This window comes from Xyrauchen texanus, chromosome 43, assembly GCF_025860055.1.
Source record: "Xyrauchen texanus isolate HMW12.3.18 chromosome 43, RBS_HiC_50CHRs, whole genome shotgun sequence".
NCBI lineage: Eukaryota > Metazoa > Chordata > Actinopteri > Cypriniformes > Catostomidae > Xyrauchen > Xyrauchen texanus.
In genome coordinates this window covers 24,582,587-24,600,922 of record NC_068318.1, presented here as the reverse complement: position 1 = coordinate 24,600,922, position 18,336 = coordinate 24,582,587, and the positions used below count along the sequence as shown (strand labels likewise).

Below are 18,336 nucleotides of genomic sequence, written 5' to 3'. Positions count from 1 at the left end.
GACGCAACATGCTTCAGAGCCGGATGTTTACATCCAAGTGCGACAGTTTTAAAGGGACTTACAACTTTCCTAACTCACGTTGCAACCCATCATTGGGTATGAAAGGCGGGACATTTGAAATTGTTACCTTCGTTGTCTATTTATATAGCGGTGAGAGTTGCACAAAACCATCTTTAACGGTAAGGCCAGTTACTATTAACTGATTAACAAAATTTTGTTCCTTTAAAAACACAACGACTGCTTGATTCATGTGTGATGCAGATGCAATGTTCTCATGGCCAATCTGATCCCCAACCGCAATCAACACATCCTCCACTATGGCATTATCCTCAGGAACACACCATTACGAGTGACAATGGCGACGTCTCATCAAGAGATGCCATTCTACACACAATCACCACTATTTAACTAATTTATAAATTGCTTTCTAAACCATGTATTTCCTAGAAAAGAAAAGAAAAAGTAAATAGGAAAAAGAAAGATTTAGAAACTCTCACCACTTCATACAGCAGCTCTCACCACCACTTTCACCAACTCCCAGCATGCAACACACACACAGAGAGAGAGAGCTTACCTCTGTGGAGACAAGACTGGCAGTGTCACTCATCTTCAAGTGTCAGTAAAATAATCAGACTCCAGACCGCATATAAAGTCCTGTTTATTTCCTCAGTCAAGCCGATGTGAGATGATTAACTTTCAGTTATTCATTTCCATCATGGCAGGATCACTCAAACTGTAAACACCTCTTGTTTACAGGTTAATTATCGGTTACGTTGTTTCACGGCTTCAGTACCGCTGACACACTGCTAAAAAAGCTCACAAGCCTGGAATTTAAGTCTTTTACAATTAAATGTGCAAGAGGGAAGGATATGTCAATGTGTAAACAGGAAGAATGAATCAGCCCCTTCCCAAAAGATCTCTTGAGAGATTTGCTCTAAAAGCAGCCAGACATTTGCTAACAATTCTGAAATGTGTGTGAGAATTCTGCCAGCTATTACTTCATTAAACAACCAGAGAGAGCATGAGCGTGAGAGAAATGTTGGACTGTCGCATATTTCACGTGCACTTTCAATCATTTATTTAGGTATCTCACATAAGTCACATTCCTAGTAGCCCATTCACATTGCCTCTTTATAGATCAAAATTGAGATACACCACAAATTAAAAATTATTTATCAAATGAAATTTGAAAGTAAATGCCAAGGCTTTCTTGCTTTAGGCTAATTTACTGATGATTAAGTGGTCTGTGAGGATTATAGTAACCGTCAGAGGACGACGACCCTAATAATCATACCAAGTATCCAAGATGGCGGCGCGGTAGCACGCAGCGGCCACTCCGGATCCACAATGGTGCTATTTTTGTTAAAAAAGCCCGACTTTTGCAACACATGGACATCGGAGCAACCGGTGTTCGTGTCTACCATCGCCAGACACTACTGAAATATAAGACTCATGCAAACACCAAGCTGCATGATGACCTGCAGGAGGCGCTACGCATACTCGGCTTGCTGCGGAGACCAGGCCTCCAGCCCTCGGCGTCGCCTGATGCCGGTGGCTGGGGGAGAGGACGTCGTAAGCGGTGTGCGAGAAAGCGGAAGCGCGGAAAGAGGGCGGGGGTCCATGCTAGGCTAAAAACAAACCCTAGCCGGCCGGCTCTCCCGTCTATCCTGCTCTCAAATGTTTGGTCCCTGGACAATAAACTGGACTATATCCGACTCCAGCAGGCTACGCAGCGTGAGTTTAGAGACTGCTGCGTCTTTGTTTTCACGGAGACGTGGCTCAGCGACAGAGTTCCGGATGCCGCCATTCAGCTAGACGGGCTCGCCTCGTTTCGTGCCGACAGAAATACAGCTCTCTGCGGTAAGACTCGCGGTGGTGGCTTGTGTGTTTACATCAACACGGAATGGTGCAAGAACTCTATGCTAGTCTCTAGTTACTGTTCATCGCTGTTGGAGCTTGTGACTGTTAGATGCAGACCTTTTATCTACCACGGGAATTCACCACTGTTTGCATAACCGGAGTTTACATTCCCCCAGCGCTAACGCTAAGGAAGCGCTCTGTGAACTGTATGGGGCTATGAGCGAACTGCAGAACGCTCACCCCGACGGACTGTTTATTGTCGCCGGAGATTTTAACCATGCAAATCTCAAGACAGTGCTCCCTAAATTCCATCAGTATGTGGACTTTGCAACGAGAGGGCTGAACGCGCTTGATCTTGTTTACACAAACATCCCAGGCGCTGCCGGGCGGAGCCCGCCCCCACCTCGGCTACTCAGACCACATCTCTGTTATGTTAATTCCAGCATACAGACCGCTCGTCAGACGCACAAAACCGCTTCAGAAGCAGGTGAAAACCTGGCCAGCAGGAGCCATCTCTGCTCTTCAGGACTGTTTTGAGTGTACTGACTGGCACATGTTCAGGGAGGCTGCAACATATGGCGATTCTACCAACTTGGAGGAATACACAGCATCAGTGACCAGCTACATCAGCAAGTGCATTGATGATGTCACTTTCTCCAAGACCATCACCACACGCTCCAACCAGAAGCCGTGGATGACTGCGGAGGTGCACACGCTGCTGAGGTCCCGAGACTCCGCCTTCAGAGCAGGCGATAAGGCAGCCCTAAGAACAACTAGGGCCAAACTGTCACGGGCAATCAGAGAGGCAAAGCGCGACACGCCCAGAGAATCCACAGTCACTTCCAGGACAGCGGTGACACGCGGCGCATGTGGCAGGGCATCCAGGCCATCACCAACTACAGGACAACATCAGTTGCCTGTGACAAAGATGCCTCCCTTCCAGATGCGCTGAGCGACTTCTACGCTCGGTTTGAAGTGCAGAACGGCGTGATGGCGAGGAAGTCCACCCCTCCTCCCAACGACCAGGTGCTCTGTCTTACCACGGCAGATGTGAGGAAAACTCTACGTAGAGTCAACCCACGGAAGGCTGCTGGACCAGACAACATTCCTGGCAGAGTGCTCAGAGGATGTGCAGACCAGCTAGCAGATGTTCTTACCGACATCTTCAACATCTCTCTGAGCAGCGCCGTTGTTCCAACGTGCTTCAAGGCCACCACCATCATCCCCATGCCAAAGAAGTCTTCAGTGTCCTGCCTCAACGACTACCGTCCCGTCGCACTTACACCCATCATCATGAAGTGCTTCGAGAGGCTCGTCATGAGGCAGATTAAGACCCAGCTGCCCCCTCACTAGACCCACTGCAGTTTGCGTATCGTTCAAACCGTTCAACGGACGATGCCATCACCACAACCCTCCATCTGGCCCTCACCCACCTAGACAATAAGGACTCATACGTTCGAATGCTGTTCATAGATTTCAGCTCAGCATTCAACACAATCATTCCCCAGCACCTGATTGGAAAGCTGAACCTGCTGGGCCTGGACACCTCCCTCTGCAACTGGATCCTGGACTTCCTGACTGGGAGACCTCAGTCAGTCCGGATCGGGAACAGCATCTCCACCACCACCACACTGAGCACTGGGGCCCCCCAGGGCTGTTTGCTCAGTCCACTGCTGTTCAGCAATGCACAGCTCGAATCACATCATCAAGTTCGCCGATGACACGACCGTGGTGGGTCTCATCAGCAAGAACAACGAGTCAGCATACAGAGAGGAGGTGCAGCGGCTGACGAACTGGTGTAGAGCCAACAACCTGTCCCTGAATGTCGACAAAACAAAGGAGATGGTTGTTGACTTTAGGAGAGCACAAGGTGAACACACTCCGCTGAACATCGACGGCTCCTCTGTGGAGATCGTCAAAAGCACCAAATTCCTTGGTGTTCACTTGGCGGAGAACCTCACCTGGTCCCTCAACACCAGCTCTATCACCAAGAAAGCCCAGCAGCGTCTCTACTTTCTTCGAAGGCTGAGGAAAGCACATCTCCCAACCCCCATCCTCACTACATTCTATAGAGGGACTATTGAGAGCATCCTGAGCAGCTGCATCACTGCCTGGTTTGGGACTTGCACCGTTTCGGACCGCAAAGCCCTGCAGAGGATAGTGAGGACAGCTGAGAAGATCATTGGGGTCTCTCTTCCCTCCATCAAAGACATTTACAAAAAACACTGTATCCGCAAAGCAACCAGCATTGAGGTCGACCCCACACACCCCTCACACAAACTCTTTACCCTCCTCCCGTCTGGCAAGCGGTACCGAAGCATTCGGGCCCTCACGGCCAGACTGTGTAACAGCTTCTTCCCCCAAGCCATCAGACTCCTCAATACTCAGAGACTGGTTTGACACACACGTGTCCTGAGTTGCACTTTAATTACTGTCACTTTATAACTGTCTGCTACCTCAATAACTGCTATGTGCATAGAACACTATCTCATAGTATGTTATGTTTACATTTTAGAAACTGTCATCTTTTTGCACTACTGAGTACTGGTCGGCGCTGCACTGTCTATTGTCCTGTTCATTGTCAGTAATTTGTTGTACTGTCCTGTACTTTTTGCACATGTTTGCACGTGCACTTTATATAGGTATATATAGGTAGTTTATATAGGTATTTTATTTCGTTGTGTAGTCTCATGTGGTCCTATGTTGGTCCTTTGTTGTTTTTATGTAGCACCATGGTCCTGGAGGAACGTTGTCTCGTTTTGCTGTGTACTGTACTAACTGTATATGGTTGAAACGACAATAAAAACCACTTGACTTGACTTGACTTGAAGTACCCCCCCAATATTATTTTATACCAAACCTGTAAATGCTTCATGCTGCAATACCCCAATGTTCAAGCCAAATCAACACCATTGGTAACTGTGTAAAGAACAATAAAATGCGCACACTTATGGTAATAGCATTATGATTGGGGATTACATAATTAACTACAGGTACTTTAAATGTGAGTACAATGCAACAACAGGTATATATACAATAAATACATTGTATCAAATGCTTAAGTACACTGTAGCTAAAGACACATATAATATAAAGTGGGTCCACCTGTACTATTTACCACTGGATATTTTTGAGAATATACTGGATATTGAGAGCTGAAGACCAGTTCTGTGTAGTCTGTACAGCTTAATGTGATTCGTCAGCACCAATCTAGTTCATAGTCACCTGAAGCCATTAATCTGTGAGAACTCTGGTATGACACACATATACACTTGTGGCCAAAGGTTTGGAATAATGTACTGATTTTGCTCTTATGGAAAGTAATTGGTACTTTTATTCACCAAAGTGGCATTCAGCTGATCACAATGTATTGTCAGGACATTAATAATTTGAAAATTTTTTATTACAATTTGAAAAAAATCTTCAGAACTTCTTAAACTACTTCAAAGAGTTCTCATCAACTCTTTATACATACAATGCATTTTGCAAACTTCATAATAAAGTGGAATGTGCAAAAATTGTTAGCTACTCATTTAATTAGCGATTTGTACATAAAACATATTTTGAATTAATATGCCACACTAAATCAAGGATACACTTGAAGAATGTGAACACAAATGAATTAATGCAAGAAAACCTAAAAGGTAGCTACATTTTCCATTTTCCTCTCTCAGTTTGGCGCACATGACAGTCTTGACAAGATTGTTTATTTCACGTCTGCATTTCTAACCGGTTGAAACAAACACAGACAAGAACATATTATTAATCCAAATGACGGAGCACAGACAGCTATACAATAACTAAATCCACATCTAATGCTCCTTGACTGAATCCGTATATTCAAGCAAAAACTATATTGCTTGCAACTTAAGTGGCAGGCTATTGATTTATGGCAGGACTAGCATTAACAAAATGTACTTCCAATACATGGGTCATCATACATTTATGAATCAGTTCATTTAACAAGCATTTTGCCTCAACATACCTTATGTAACAACATTAACTCAATTCTTAAGTCTGTTACCTAATTTGATTCTTACCTTTTTTTTTTCCTGTTGTTTTGACCCCTGACGAGAACTTTGTTTTGACATAGGAAATGTAACTGAGCGTTCCTATCAGGTTCGCCTAAACGCTTGAATATAATAAAATAAGAAACAGAGACAAGTTCAAGTTTGAACATAACTTCTCGCGAATTTATTTCATGCAGCAAATAGCAACTATCGACCGAACTGCCCTCTGGTAATGGGGAGTCGACCCCAAAAGAATAGATTCCTCGAACCCTAGTTTATGAACAGAATGTTGTGATTTACTAAACTCATTGAACCAATCACAGCCTCTACAAACACCTGTTGGTTGGTGGGACACCACCTCATTCATCATGTGTCTTTGAGTGAGAGAGAGAGAGGGTGTGACAGATTTGAAAACTTTTGGTAGCTTGTGTAGATTAATTATTATTACATCAATGCAAGGGACAATGGAGAAGTGGATTCTCCCAATTTGTCTAGTTTCTTTATGACAGTGACATTATTTCCAACCCAGCCTCTTTCTTGTTATTTTCCCTCTTGAAACTGGATATGAGCAGCAACTATGGAATGACATTTTAAGGTAAATGTATGCAAAGTCTAATGCGATTAAAGGCTGCAATCTTCACAAGAACATCGCCATCGCTAGTGATATTTGAAGAAAGCAATAACCACACCAATATATCTTAATTAAACCCACAGCTATTTAATCCGTTGTGGTCAAGACTGTTAGAGAGTTTAAAAAGATGCCGTTTTTTCACCCTACGTTCCATAAAAAGCGATTTCATGTAGCCTACACACTGTACGTTCCATTTAAAATCAATGGTCCAAATTATTATTATTATCATTATTTTTTATTATTACGTCTTCATAATATGACTATTAGTTACTGAAATGAATCGAGCAAGAAAATATGCGTGATTTGTTTTTCCATCAGCATGGAAACCATCTTGATTAAGTTTCTCCCGCCCCACTAACGTTTGTGTTTGAATTTGGGTAGGAGAAACTAACCAGCAGTTACAGAAAAACTACAACCTTATCACAGAGCAGTAATCAGATGCAATATGCAATGGATTGAGTGAGGAATACGAGTGAAAATTAAATTATGATTGTTATAATTCCGTTGATACCTGACAAGAAATTTTGGGCTGTGAAAATATGGTACTAATTGCCATCCCCGGTGATGGCACTGCATTTTGAAACTGTCCTGATTGAAAAATCATTTAAAAAAAATAATAGAGTTTAAGAGTTGATTCCAACAGCCGGAGTTGGGAATCGGAGTCGACTCCAAAAAACTCTAAATCGAACACCCCTACAGGCCGCTGCGTATCTGGCGCACATGTATTTACAACCCGCCTACGTCAAGCCCGAAGGAAAACACACACACTGTGTACAACCAATTTGTGTTACAACAATAAACTTAATCAAAATTAAGTATTTTACAGTAATAAGTGCAGCTTCATATGTTAAAACTTTAAAATTACTTTAAAATCGCACGTATCTCATGGCATAGTCTATTGTAGAGACGTGTTTCCTGCCGTTTAAAACAAATTGCATCATTCAAATTCAACACTCAAGCCTTTTAAGTAAATGTAACTTAAATATTATATCGAAAATCCACGCACTGATAAAACCTTGTAGAGATTACTCAAGATAATACATACAATAAAAATAAAAAAATAAATATATTACGTTGGTTATTTAAAATATCAAAGTAAATTAACAAACATAGATTCCTTTGTTAAAAATATGCTATTTTGTGTTTTTTTACAATTATATTCGCACTGATTAATTTTTCCTAGTGTACTAACTTTCCCACAAATACAAGGATTGTTATTTTCCCTCCCCTGCTTAGAAAAGTATCAAAAGTGAGCACTTGTGTGTGTAGAAAATATACCAGATACACTGACGGTCCTTAGAAAAAGTACAAATGCAGCATATACATGCAGCAGTAGCATAACTGTCAGATTATGCCACCTTTTCAGTTCAATGTACTGAGATACCACAATTTCTCTCACCTCCCCATGCACATATGTTGTCTCTCTCTCTCTCTCGCTGAGAAAGAAAGGGGGAAAGAAAGACCCTTGTGGACGTATCAATTAAATCAGTAACTGATTAACCAGATGGTTCATGAGTGGACATATAGTGACCAGAGCTGGTTTGGCCATGTATCAGGTGCAATTAAGCAGAGAGAGGAAAAAACACAACACATTTAAACCTCAAAGCACACTGGTGTTTGTTTGTATGAATGAATCCTGTGTCACGTTGTGGTTACTTTAGTTCAAAATAAATTGTAATCATCATTTAGTAATTACTCTTTATGTTGCAATAAATTAGCCAGTGTTGGTTTTATGGAAATTAATAACATTATTAATAATAATAATACATATTGAATCAATGCACCTTTAAAATATATAAAAAAAAATGAAATGCTCTTTTCTTAAAAAAAACAAAAACTATGACATTTTGTGTGCACAGATATATCTGTGTTGTCAGCAGTCCCATTATTGGGTCTTCCAAACTGCTAGAATGGTTTCTCTCTCCTTGGTAATATTCTTCTTTCCTCTCTCCAGAGTTAATTGCCACTACTTGGTTGTGTCATAAGATTACTTTCTGCTTGTGGCTGCTCTGTTGGTTTGGCTATGAAAAACAAAAGGGAAAAAAAAAACATTAAATGTTGCAAGATTGCAAATGGATGTTTACATTATATTACAGTAAATTCCTGGTTGCATGGAAAATACATTCATCATTAACTTTCAGTGAAGACAATTCATAATTAAACACTTTTCACATTGCTGGAAACATAAAATACTAAATATCAAATCTTGTGGCCATCTATATGCCAGTGTACTCATAAATGCTGACAAATTACACTTTTAGTGGATATACAGTACTGCCAATATGGCTCTTGTGGAAAAACAGACCAAATGTATTGATGAGTCATCTTGCACTACAGAGATTCTTGTCCAATGAAATGCTCCCTAGAATGAGAGTACCCATTCCCCAATACCATTTGACACTAGCAAGTTGCAAATCATGGTTCACGCCTGTGGCGTGGGGCTATCTTAACGCTATAGATGTGTCAGGGAAGGCGTCCTTTTCCGTTCCTATTCTTTCAGGGGGAAAAGGCCCTGCGGAGACCACGACCTGCCCAGACTGAGGGGAGGTAACTTGTGGCGAATACACACGGGGGTTGTCAAGCCACCCGTGGACATTGTGCGGTGGTAGATCCTGCCTGGCAAGGGAGGAGTTGCTACAGAGACGGCGACCAAGGGGTAGCGAGGACTGCCCGAGAGAGACGCGGGTCCTGCTAGCGGGGGGGACCATACCGTGGAAAATACATCACAGGGAGTTGCTTTGAAGCGGGAACTATGCCTGTGGAGCCCAAGCCCAACACGGAGCACTCGACTCCTCCACTGAATCTGCGGCCAGAGGGCTAGGGAGGCAGAGCATCTAGGAAGCGAGAGCTTCTGGCGAGAGGTGCTGGCTCACCTGGGAAAGAAGGCATACTGGATCAGCTTGGTGAAGGGTGCAAGCGGAACACCCGGTCGGTTGTTCCATATTACCGAGTTCTACCGGCTCGGACCTGTCAAAACACAGTTGTTTTGTCTGCAGATGTCTATGACCGGCGCCCTGGCCCGCAGAACCGATCGAGTCGCCATGATGGGGGGGACGGAAGTTTCCAGTTCACCTCGCGCTCACGGCGGGCCGGGAAAGCATAGCGGACATCCGTGCATCAGGCTCAGACTGGCCGGGCGGACCAGAAGTTGGCAGCCCAGGCGAGTCATCAGCATCAGGGGGCATGCAAATTCTGTCTGCCAACTTGACATGGGCCTTTTCTCAAGTTTAAGTTCAGAGGTACGCGAGGCTCTCAGACGAGACCCCCTTGTGCCACTGCAATCGACACAACATCGAGTGAGTGACAAAAGGGGAACAATGTTTTATTTCTAAGGTAAGGTTAGGTTTAGGGGTAGTGTGTCTGTGGGACTCTAAATAAACACAATAAACACACTGCAGTGATGTCCATACTGTACGATATTATTTAAATATGGGTGCAAACAGTATCTGACACTATTTTCACCAGTTTGCAATTAGTATCAACCTTTATTTTCATCAGGGTGAAATTTGTATCACCTTTATTTGTACCAGGGTTGGAGTGCAAATAATATCTGCCACTACACTGGGGTATAAATAGCATAAACCATTATTTGCACCAGGGAGCAAATAGCATCTGCCATCTTTTTTACACTTGATTATAATTGCTGGTTGAGAATGTAGCTCTTTTGAAATTGTGGATTGTAAAAAAGATATGATGATACCTGTGTTCATCCTTTGCATCTCTTCATCTGCTTGAGCATTCTCTTGACTCCTTTTTGATTTAGCTGCAAATATAAACATCATGGACCATTTATTTAGACTGAACATGCTAATTTTTTTTGGACATCAACCTACAAGTGGTTTAATTATAGATGCCTCTGCACATTAATCTGGGATAGGAGAAAATATTTTAAGTGAAAAAAATACACACATCACTTTAAGAAGATGGATTATTATGGATTAAGAATTATTATATGACAATGTGGACAGTAATCACTTATCTTCTCTTCACTGTTACCTTTGTATCTTTTTATAAGTAAAGTCAGAGCAAGAAGACCAAGTAAACCCACAACGATACCCAACATCCACAGATTATATGCAACAAAATCTACATAGAGATGGAGAAAGAGCAAGAGTTTTAAATTAAGACAGATGTTGCATTTAAAAAGTAAACTGCCATGTTTTAACAAGAAGGGGTTCTGTGCTTGGTCCAACAAATGAATAATAGATGTATGGATGGCTGGATGGAATTCATGGAACAATAGATACCTTTCCCTTGTCTGGTGTGTGTAAAACTGACATGGATCTGTATCAGATGTCTCGTCTTTTCTCCTGAGAATACACATGTGTAGATTCCAGAATGATTGGCACCAACAGGCTTCTGCAGGGTAAGCGATCCATCCCCATTCACTACGTCCTCCTCCGTAAGTTTTATGTGATCCCTGAAGCTAGTGGTTTTATGGGTCAAGCTGTCATACTTGAGAATTTCTGTGGTTGTGTTTGCTTTCGTAAAAGTCCAGACAAGAGAGGAGAACTTAAGGTTCTTGTGAGCTGGGCATGGGATGACCAGGTCTTGCCCTTCAGAGTCATTCATTTCTGTGATGTACATGGGAAAAAAAGAAAGAGTCCTAACAATTATCACACTACCAAAGAGGGTCATTTCAATTGTAGAGTTTTAAGTTAAAGTCAAATTGTTTGAGCCACCTGTATAATAATTAATTAACAGCCAGAAGAATAAACACTACCTCAAAATGATGTTCACTCTTATGACTGAATGTATGATTCTCATCTTAAAAAACGTTTGCCTAAAGGCTCGTATTTAAATGCTTTAAGTTAGTCTTGTAGACAAATATAAATTGTGCTATATATGATTTTTAATTTTTTAATTATGGATGAGTGGGACTGGTGTTTATAAGTAGCACTTAGATAATAAAGAATGTATTGGTTTCCAAACTTTTGACTGGTAGTGTATCTACAGTAAGATTGCATCTTATATCAACTTTTGCCACATTATCCAAAAAGTCCTAAAATTGTCATTTGTTTTACCTTTAAATTGTAATGAAGCTGTCCATGATTGTGTGCCATATTTAGAGGTGATGTTACACACATAAATATGTTCTAAGCTGTTATTCTGCTCTTTCAGAACGCTCTCAACAGAAAAGAGGCCCTTTCCGTTAGGAACCATGCGGGTGATGGGCTGCAGAGCAGCAGGAGTTAAGCTGGGTTCTGTGCTCCACTGTACCATCGGTGGAGGGTAAACATCTTTAGTAGAGCACTGAATCAGCCCGGAGGGGTTTGTGTCAATGGAGATGATACTGATGGGAGCTGGAAAAGTAAAAATGTTAAAAATAAATATCTATATATACACAAATTATTTACTTAAGGGGAAAATGGACCGTTAATGTGTGGCAATCAACCTGTTATTTAGTGAACTCAGGTTGATTAATCAATTGATACTATATCGATGTGGCCTTTTACAGATTATCAACATCGGCCAGTAACAGTTTCCACACTTGCTGTGTGTACTGCATGTAAAAATTAAATAATAATAAAAAAAAAGAGGTTTACCAGATAAAATAATATTTAAAAAATGGATGTACATATATTACCTTATTAGTCATTACATTTATTTATTTCATTGAATCAATTTCATTGTAAAGTCATTACAGCAGAGAGTAATAAACATGTATTTAATATAAAGTTATTTCTATCGGGAAGACACGCAGGCTTGAGTGAAGTTTGAGATGCCATTTATTTGATAGATAATGATGTGATGATGTACACCTGCTGGTCTCCCCGCTAGAACTATGCTCCACTTCCATTTCCTGGAACAGCTTACAAATTGTTATTGATAGTCCTATTATAATTATAAAACATGCAATTTGTGTAAAAACACTGGAAATGCAATTCATATTCAAAAATTGTTGTATGAAAAAATACAAATCTGCCATTTCAGAGCTGTGAAACTTCATTGTCACCTGATGACATTTCTGATTTTCTTTGACGTTTATCTGTGGGAAGATTTCATTTCTTAATCTTCCCACAGATAAACGTCTAAAATCACATATACTGTCAGAGTATGTACTGTCCAACATTTGATGAAGGACACAATTCTCTGCCGATAAAACAGTGCATTCTTTAGATATGCATGCAAGTAGGTTGTATAGATTCCGGACATACTTCATCCAGTGATGTGGGTATTGAGCAACTCTCTTGGTTTAGTTGAAGTCTCCAGTCTATCTCCACTTGATGGAAATAGTATCTTATCTGTTTGGTTTTTTTTTTTGCTTCCTGTATTAAAAATACTAAGGATTCGACATACTACTTCATTGGTATACTGTTTTGGTATACTATATAGTATTGAAGTATGGCTATTTGGACGCAGCAATTGTTCTATGAGTTGTGTAGAAAAACACAAAAGTTGGCATCACAAGTTTTCAGTTGTCATATGTAGCCAGTCCTGCTCGAATCACTCCGAGTAGGATTTGAACTGGCATCTCCAGCATGGGAGGCATGCGCACTAACAAGGAGGCTAAAGGCAACAGCCTTGAGTGTCAGTCGCTAGTGGGCTTCTTGAGGCCAGGGGAGAGAGGTTTACACACATTGCACAGCATGTACCACCTGGCTACCGTTACACTCACCTCCCTAAACCTCACTCCCATCCGGGTCACGGCACCACTGTAACCGGTTCTGCTCGACCCGTTTCGAGCAGGATTTGAACCAGCGTCTCAGGATGGGTTGCGGATGCGCTAACGAGGAGGCTAAATGATAAAGCCTCTAGCTTCAGTCGCTAGTGGGCCTCTTGAGGCCAGGGGAGTGAGGTTTACATACAGTGCACAGCACGTACCAGCTGGCAATCATTACACATACACAAACAAACTAAAATTTGTCCTGTAGTTAAAATACTGGATGTTTAGAATGAGAAAAGTGTGGCTGCATATATTGGTAAACGTATATTCAGTGCCTACCAGAAATTTCAGGTATATCGCTAATTTTACTTGTAGTAGCCACTGAGACTGCCCACATCCCATCTCTCCAAAGTCCCAGCCCTTTAAAAACCTGTCAGCTAACCCGATGTCCCCACACCTGAAATCCTCAAAGTAGGTATTGCTGCAGGCTGGAAACCTCCAAAAGGGGGAGTGGTTACTTCAAAAGGGGGCTGCGGCAACTCTAAAAGGGGGAATCACTTCCACTCCCGGCTAAGGTTAGGGTTAGGTAAGGGGCTCCCTATAGACCTTATTCACGCTAGCGCCATCTTTGATTTTTAATGGGAATGACAACAAGGCTGTGAGGGACAGACTTACCATCTCTTCAATTGCTCGAATGGTACAAAGCTGTATAAAGTTCCTAGATTATATCTGATTTTCCACAACTCATGTTGTCTTAAGTTCATTGTATACCGGAAATGTTATTAATGTTTTATCCGTGGAATGATCCAAAAAAAATGTTTAACTGCCGTACAGCCCATTGAAGAGATGGTAAGTTTATCTCTCACAGCCTCATTGTCTTTCCTATTAAAAATCAAAGATGGCACTAGTGTGAATAAGGTCTATATCTTCAATGGCAAGATATATCTTCTTGGAAAGATATTTTACAATGTTTTTTTTTCCGTGGAACGATCCAAAAACACTTTAAACTGCAGTACAGCCCATTGAAGAGACTGCATATGTCTATCCCTCACAGCCTCGCTGTCATTCCCATCAAAAATCAAAGATGGCGCTGCTGTTAATAAGCACTGATAAAAAAAAGACTGGCTAAAAAGAGCGGGCCGCTACCCTGATGTAATATTTGCTCACAGAGACTTGGGCTACCATTGCCACAGACTTTAATTCCCAGGACTCCTACTGTATTTCAGTGCTATCTGTCAGAGCTCAGAGAGATATTTTATGGTGTTATTTAAAAACTCTTTAAAACATGTTTCATCACAGATAGTACATTTATATAAATACATTTTTTTTAATAAAATAAACTCTGTAACAAGATTTTGACAGAAACAAACCTTCTACTGTGGCAATAACGTATATCTGCGTTGCATTGTTGACCACACATTTGTATCGTCCTTTATTCCTGATGTCTACATGTTTGACAAGCAGTGATGCATTGCCCTTGGAGATGTGGTCGTTAAACAGCCACATGGTGCCATTGCTGAGCTGTTCTCCCACCTGCTGTAAACGGAGTATTAGTGCTTCTTGCTGGTACCATTGAATGTTCACATCAGTATGGTTAGGCAAGAAAGAGCAGGGCAGGGTACAGTCCTCAGAGAAAACGCAGTTCACCCGAACCTCTGAAAATGAACAGAAGGGATCTGAGATTTCTAGTCTTACCAAGAACATCAAAATCATTTGTTGGTATACCTTAAAAGAAGCACTACTTAATTATAAACTTATGAACTTGTAAGTTATGTAGGCTTATGCATATGGGATATGTGTAGCTTAAAAAGGCCAAAAAAGGATTTGGACACTTAGAGGAAAGTTCACCAAAAAATGACATTTTCTCATAATTTACTCACCCTCGTGCCATCCCAGATGTGTATGACTTTCTTTCTTCTGCAGAATATCTCAGCTCTATTGGTACTCACAATGCAATTGACTGGTGTCCTGAACTCAGAAGGTCCAAATATCACATAAAGGCATCATAAAAGTAATCCATAGAACTACATTGGTTTAATCAACGTCTTCTGAAGCAATCCAGTCGGTTTTGGGTGAGAACAGATGAAAATGAAATTCTTTTGCACTATAAATCTTGACAGCAGTCTCCTTGGTGATCATGATTTTAAGCTCAAGAACAATTCCTATAGCGCCATCAAGCACTAGGAAGTGTAATCGAGCTTGAAATCCTGATCGTGCCAAGACTTTGCAATGGCAAAATGTACAGTGAAAAGGAGTTATATTTTGGTCTGTTCTCAAACAAAACCAGTTGGATCGCTTCAGAAGACATATATTAGACTACTGGAGTCATATGGATTACTTTTAATACGCCATTATGTGATATTTTGACCTTCAGATTTCTGGCCACCATTCACCTTGCATTGTGAGGACCAACAGAGCTGAGATATAAAAAAATAAAAAATAAAATTCATGCACATGATGAGAGAATTTTCAGTTTTGGGGGAACTATTCCTTTAACTCTGGACATTAAGGATCACAAAGGTTTACAACCAGAAAGTGTCCAAATAATTTATTTATTTTTTGCTTTATTTTAAACGATATATCTATTTGATCTTTAAGGCCAAAAATAATGCCACTTGTTTTATGACATGTTTGGTTATAACATTCATACACTGCATATTGAGAGTTACATATACTGGCTGCAATGGATCCAAAGGCAAACTTCCTGCTTAAACCTACTCAAACATTTGTAACTTTTGAAAGACAATGTTGATAAGGCATTGCTGCACCAGATTTTCTGACAATTCTGTGCCATCCCCAGTTTCCAAACCACATACTGAGTGGGTGTGCATGTGTGCAGTACATACATATGTGCACTTGTATGTGTGTCACTCAAATACATAGCAGTACATAGCATTCTGTTCTCTTCACAGAAACTGTGAGTTCTGCTGGCCCTGTTTTCTGACAGCACTTTCTATGGGTCATTACATTTGAGTGTGCACCCATAACAAACAAACCAAGATCATGCTAACAGGCCACTTATCAGTAATGACCACTTATATGACTATGATTGTTTATTATTCAACACTCACCTTATCTGAATCGCAAGAACCTCTCTTAGAAGATCATCTGTCTATAAATAATATTAAATAAATAGAGCTGTGTGAAGTGCATTATGGCACTGACCCCCTTTCTTTTTTTTTTTTTGGACATGGGCACAGTGCTGCATGCACTGCAAGATTGTGCCAAGTCTTCAACAGTTTAAATGGCCCCAAAACATTTTTGGACACTTAAACCATTGACTTCCATATATTAAGGAATATATGGAAGTCAATGCACAACAAAATATCAAACCAAGCGAGATTTAGTTAGCACAAGCTCACTTTTCAAGCAAACCATTTCACAAGAAGTTTGTTAGGTTTTAAATGATAAAACTATAAGTCAAAATGGTGACAAAATTATTTGCACTGGTCACCAAATGTTTTGGAACATGTTCATTATTAATATGACAAACTACATCTGTGGTTATTGGACACTTGTGTGAAGTGAACTTGAGACAAACTTATGCATCCACTAAAAAACACAGACTGCATTCAGTGAAGTAATTACTAATTGACTGAGAAAAGTGAAGTTAGTTCTTGAAAACATCTTGAATCATTTGTTTGCTGATGCCACTTGATATTTTCTTATCTAATGACATTCAGACATTTTAAATAGGCTTAAATGTCTAAATCTACAGTGACAGTGGAGCAGTCACAATACCTTGTGGTGTTGTTACCATCTCTTTTGTGCATACGTATGTTTGCATTCATCAAGCTAATGATCTCTGCTTGTGTAAACTTTTGCACCTCTGTTTCCATCTTAGCTTGACTTGATGTCATATATGGTATGCAACGCTTGTTTAAAATATGTGGCTTGATGAAAGTGGTGGACACCAAATAAAAATGTATGAGAGCAAACAGAAAATGTTAAGCTAAGGTAAATAATCCACTTTAAACAAACAGAAAAAAGAAATATGTACATTTTGCTTTTAAAATGATATCTATGGTTGTTTGAAAGAAGCCATTTGATGATAGATGTCACACATGACAAAATCTTCTATATAGTAATTGTAACTTTGAACCTACTTACTATTAAAATTAAGTAAACTTCTGAAACTATGAAATCAGACAGAAAAGCATGCATGATGCAATGCATCAAAATGTAACTTTTGGTTAGTATTTTTGCATGATATGTCATGTATTATCATGCTTATATAATGCTTATAAATAATTTTGCTTTCACTGGCCCAATTTAAAGTAGAATTTTAAATTGTTTAATTTGATAAAAGATAGTGGGGACAAATTAAACCAGTTTGGTGATTTATTTTATAATACAAATATGCCATCTAAATAGATCAACCTTGGAAAATTAAAATGAATGAAAAGACAAATACTTTACTTTTAGAAAAGCAGTCTGTGAAAAAATAAGAGTGATTCAAGTCCAACTTACCTGGAATTTTACACTCCACTAGTGAAAGAATCCATAAAACTGCATGAACTCCATAGTGTGTCTTTGTCATTCTCCCTCAAACCAATGGGGAAAAAAAAAAGCTGAGAGAGACGGAGAGCAGAGTGAGGTGTGGAAATAAAAGAGAAGTGTTGACAGAAAGAAAATTACTGAGAAAATGAAACTCTTCAAAGAGCCTCTCTCAGGGATGTAATCAGACCCAGTTCCTCTTCTTTACTGTTTCAATGGCAGAGACAGATGAGAAAAGTAGCTCTTGAGTCCACCTGAACGAGTCTTTGTGAATATAAAGAAAGAGAAATAGTTTGCTCCTCAGGTGACTACTCACTATATAGACTCTGCTGTGTGTGTTTGTTGAGAGAGAGAGAAAGAGAGAAAGAACGTGTAGGTAGACAGGTTTCCACGCCTCTTTAATAGATCATGACTATAGTCACTAAATGCCAGCCGTCCTACTAACCCCCCTCCTCCTCCAAATAATTTTAAGATAACCTTTACATTTTCCTTCAGGCCAACATGTTTGAAGGTCCATCTGTTTTCTTGCACCTTGATCTTTGTTAGTGTTAGTTGTCTTAAATATAGGAGTGGTGCAAATTGCCAACTTTCTTGTGCAATTTGACAAACTCAATGTGGTAACTTTGTGATGAGTTGATTTCAATAACTCTTACTCTGATGACATCAGAGCATGAAACATGTGTTTCCTTCCTGGAGGAAGCTTTATAGATGGGTTTGGCCTAACAACAGTG

General features: G+C 40.4%; 1 protein-coding gene across 1 annotated transcript; it reads right to left on the bottom strand.

The window, feature by feature from the left end:
- Nucleotides 1-5,193: 5,193 nt before the first annotated feature.
- Nucleotides 5,194-17,939, bottom strand: hhla2a.1 (HERV-H LTR-associating 2a, tandem duplicate 1). The gene is made up of 7 exons (XM_052115537.1): nucleotides 17,579-17,939; nucleotides 14,479-14,763; nucleotides 11,526-11,804; nucleotides 10,749-11,075; nucleotides 10,498-10,587; nucleotides 10,202-10,264; nucleotides 5,194-8,522 (listed from the first exon to the last, which is right to left on the bottom strand). Exons 1-7 carry the CDS (start codon nucleotides 17,646-17,648, stop codon nucleotides 8,458-8,460), a joined length of 1,179 nt encoding a protein of 392 aa, XP_051971497.1. The 5' UTR covers nucleotides 17,649-17,939; the 3' UTR covers nucleotides 5,194-8,457.
- Nucleotides 17,940-18,336: the final 397 nt, after the last annotated feature.

What these genes read in the sequence shown, in the direction of transcription:
- hhla2a.1 (XM_052115537.1), bottom strand. Translation starts at nt 17,648, where the DNA reads ATGACAAAGACACACTATGGAGTTCATGCAGTTTTATGGATTCTTTCA. An exon ending in AGCTTCATTACAATTTAAAG is followed by an intron (nt 11,076 to 11,525) that starts GTAAAACAAATG and finishes TGTACATCACAG; the next exon opens with AAATGAATGACTCTGAAGGG. An exon ending in ACACACCAGACAAGGGAAAG is followed by an intron (nt 10,588 to 10,748) that starts GTATCTATTGTT and finishes ATCTCTATGTAG; the next exon opens with ATTTTGTTGCATATAATCTG.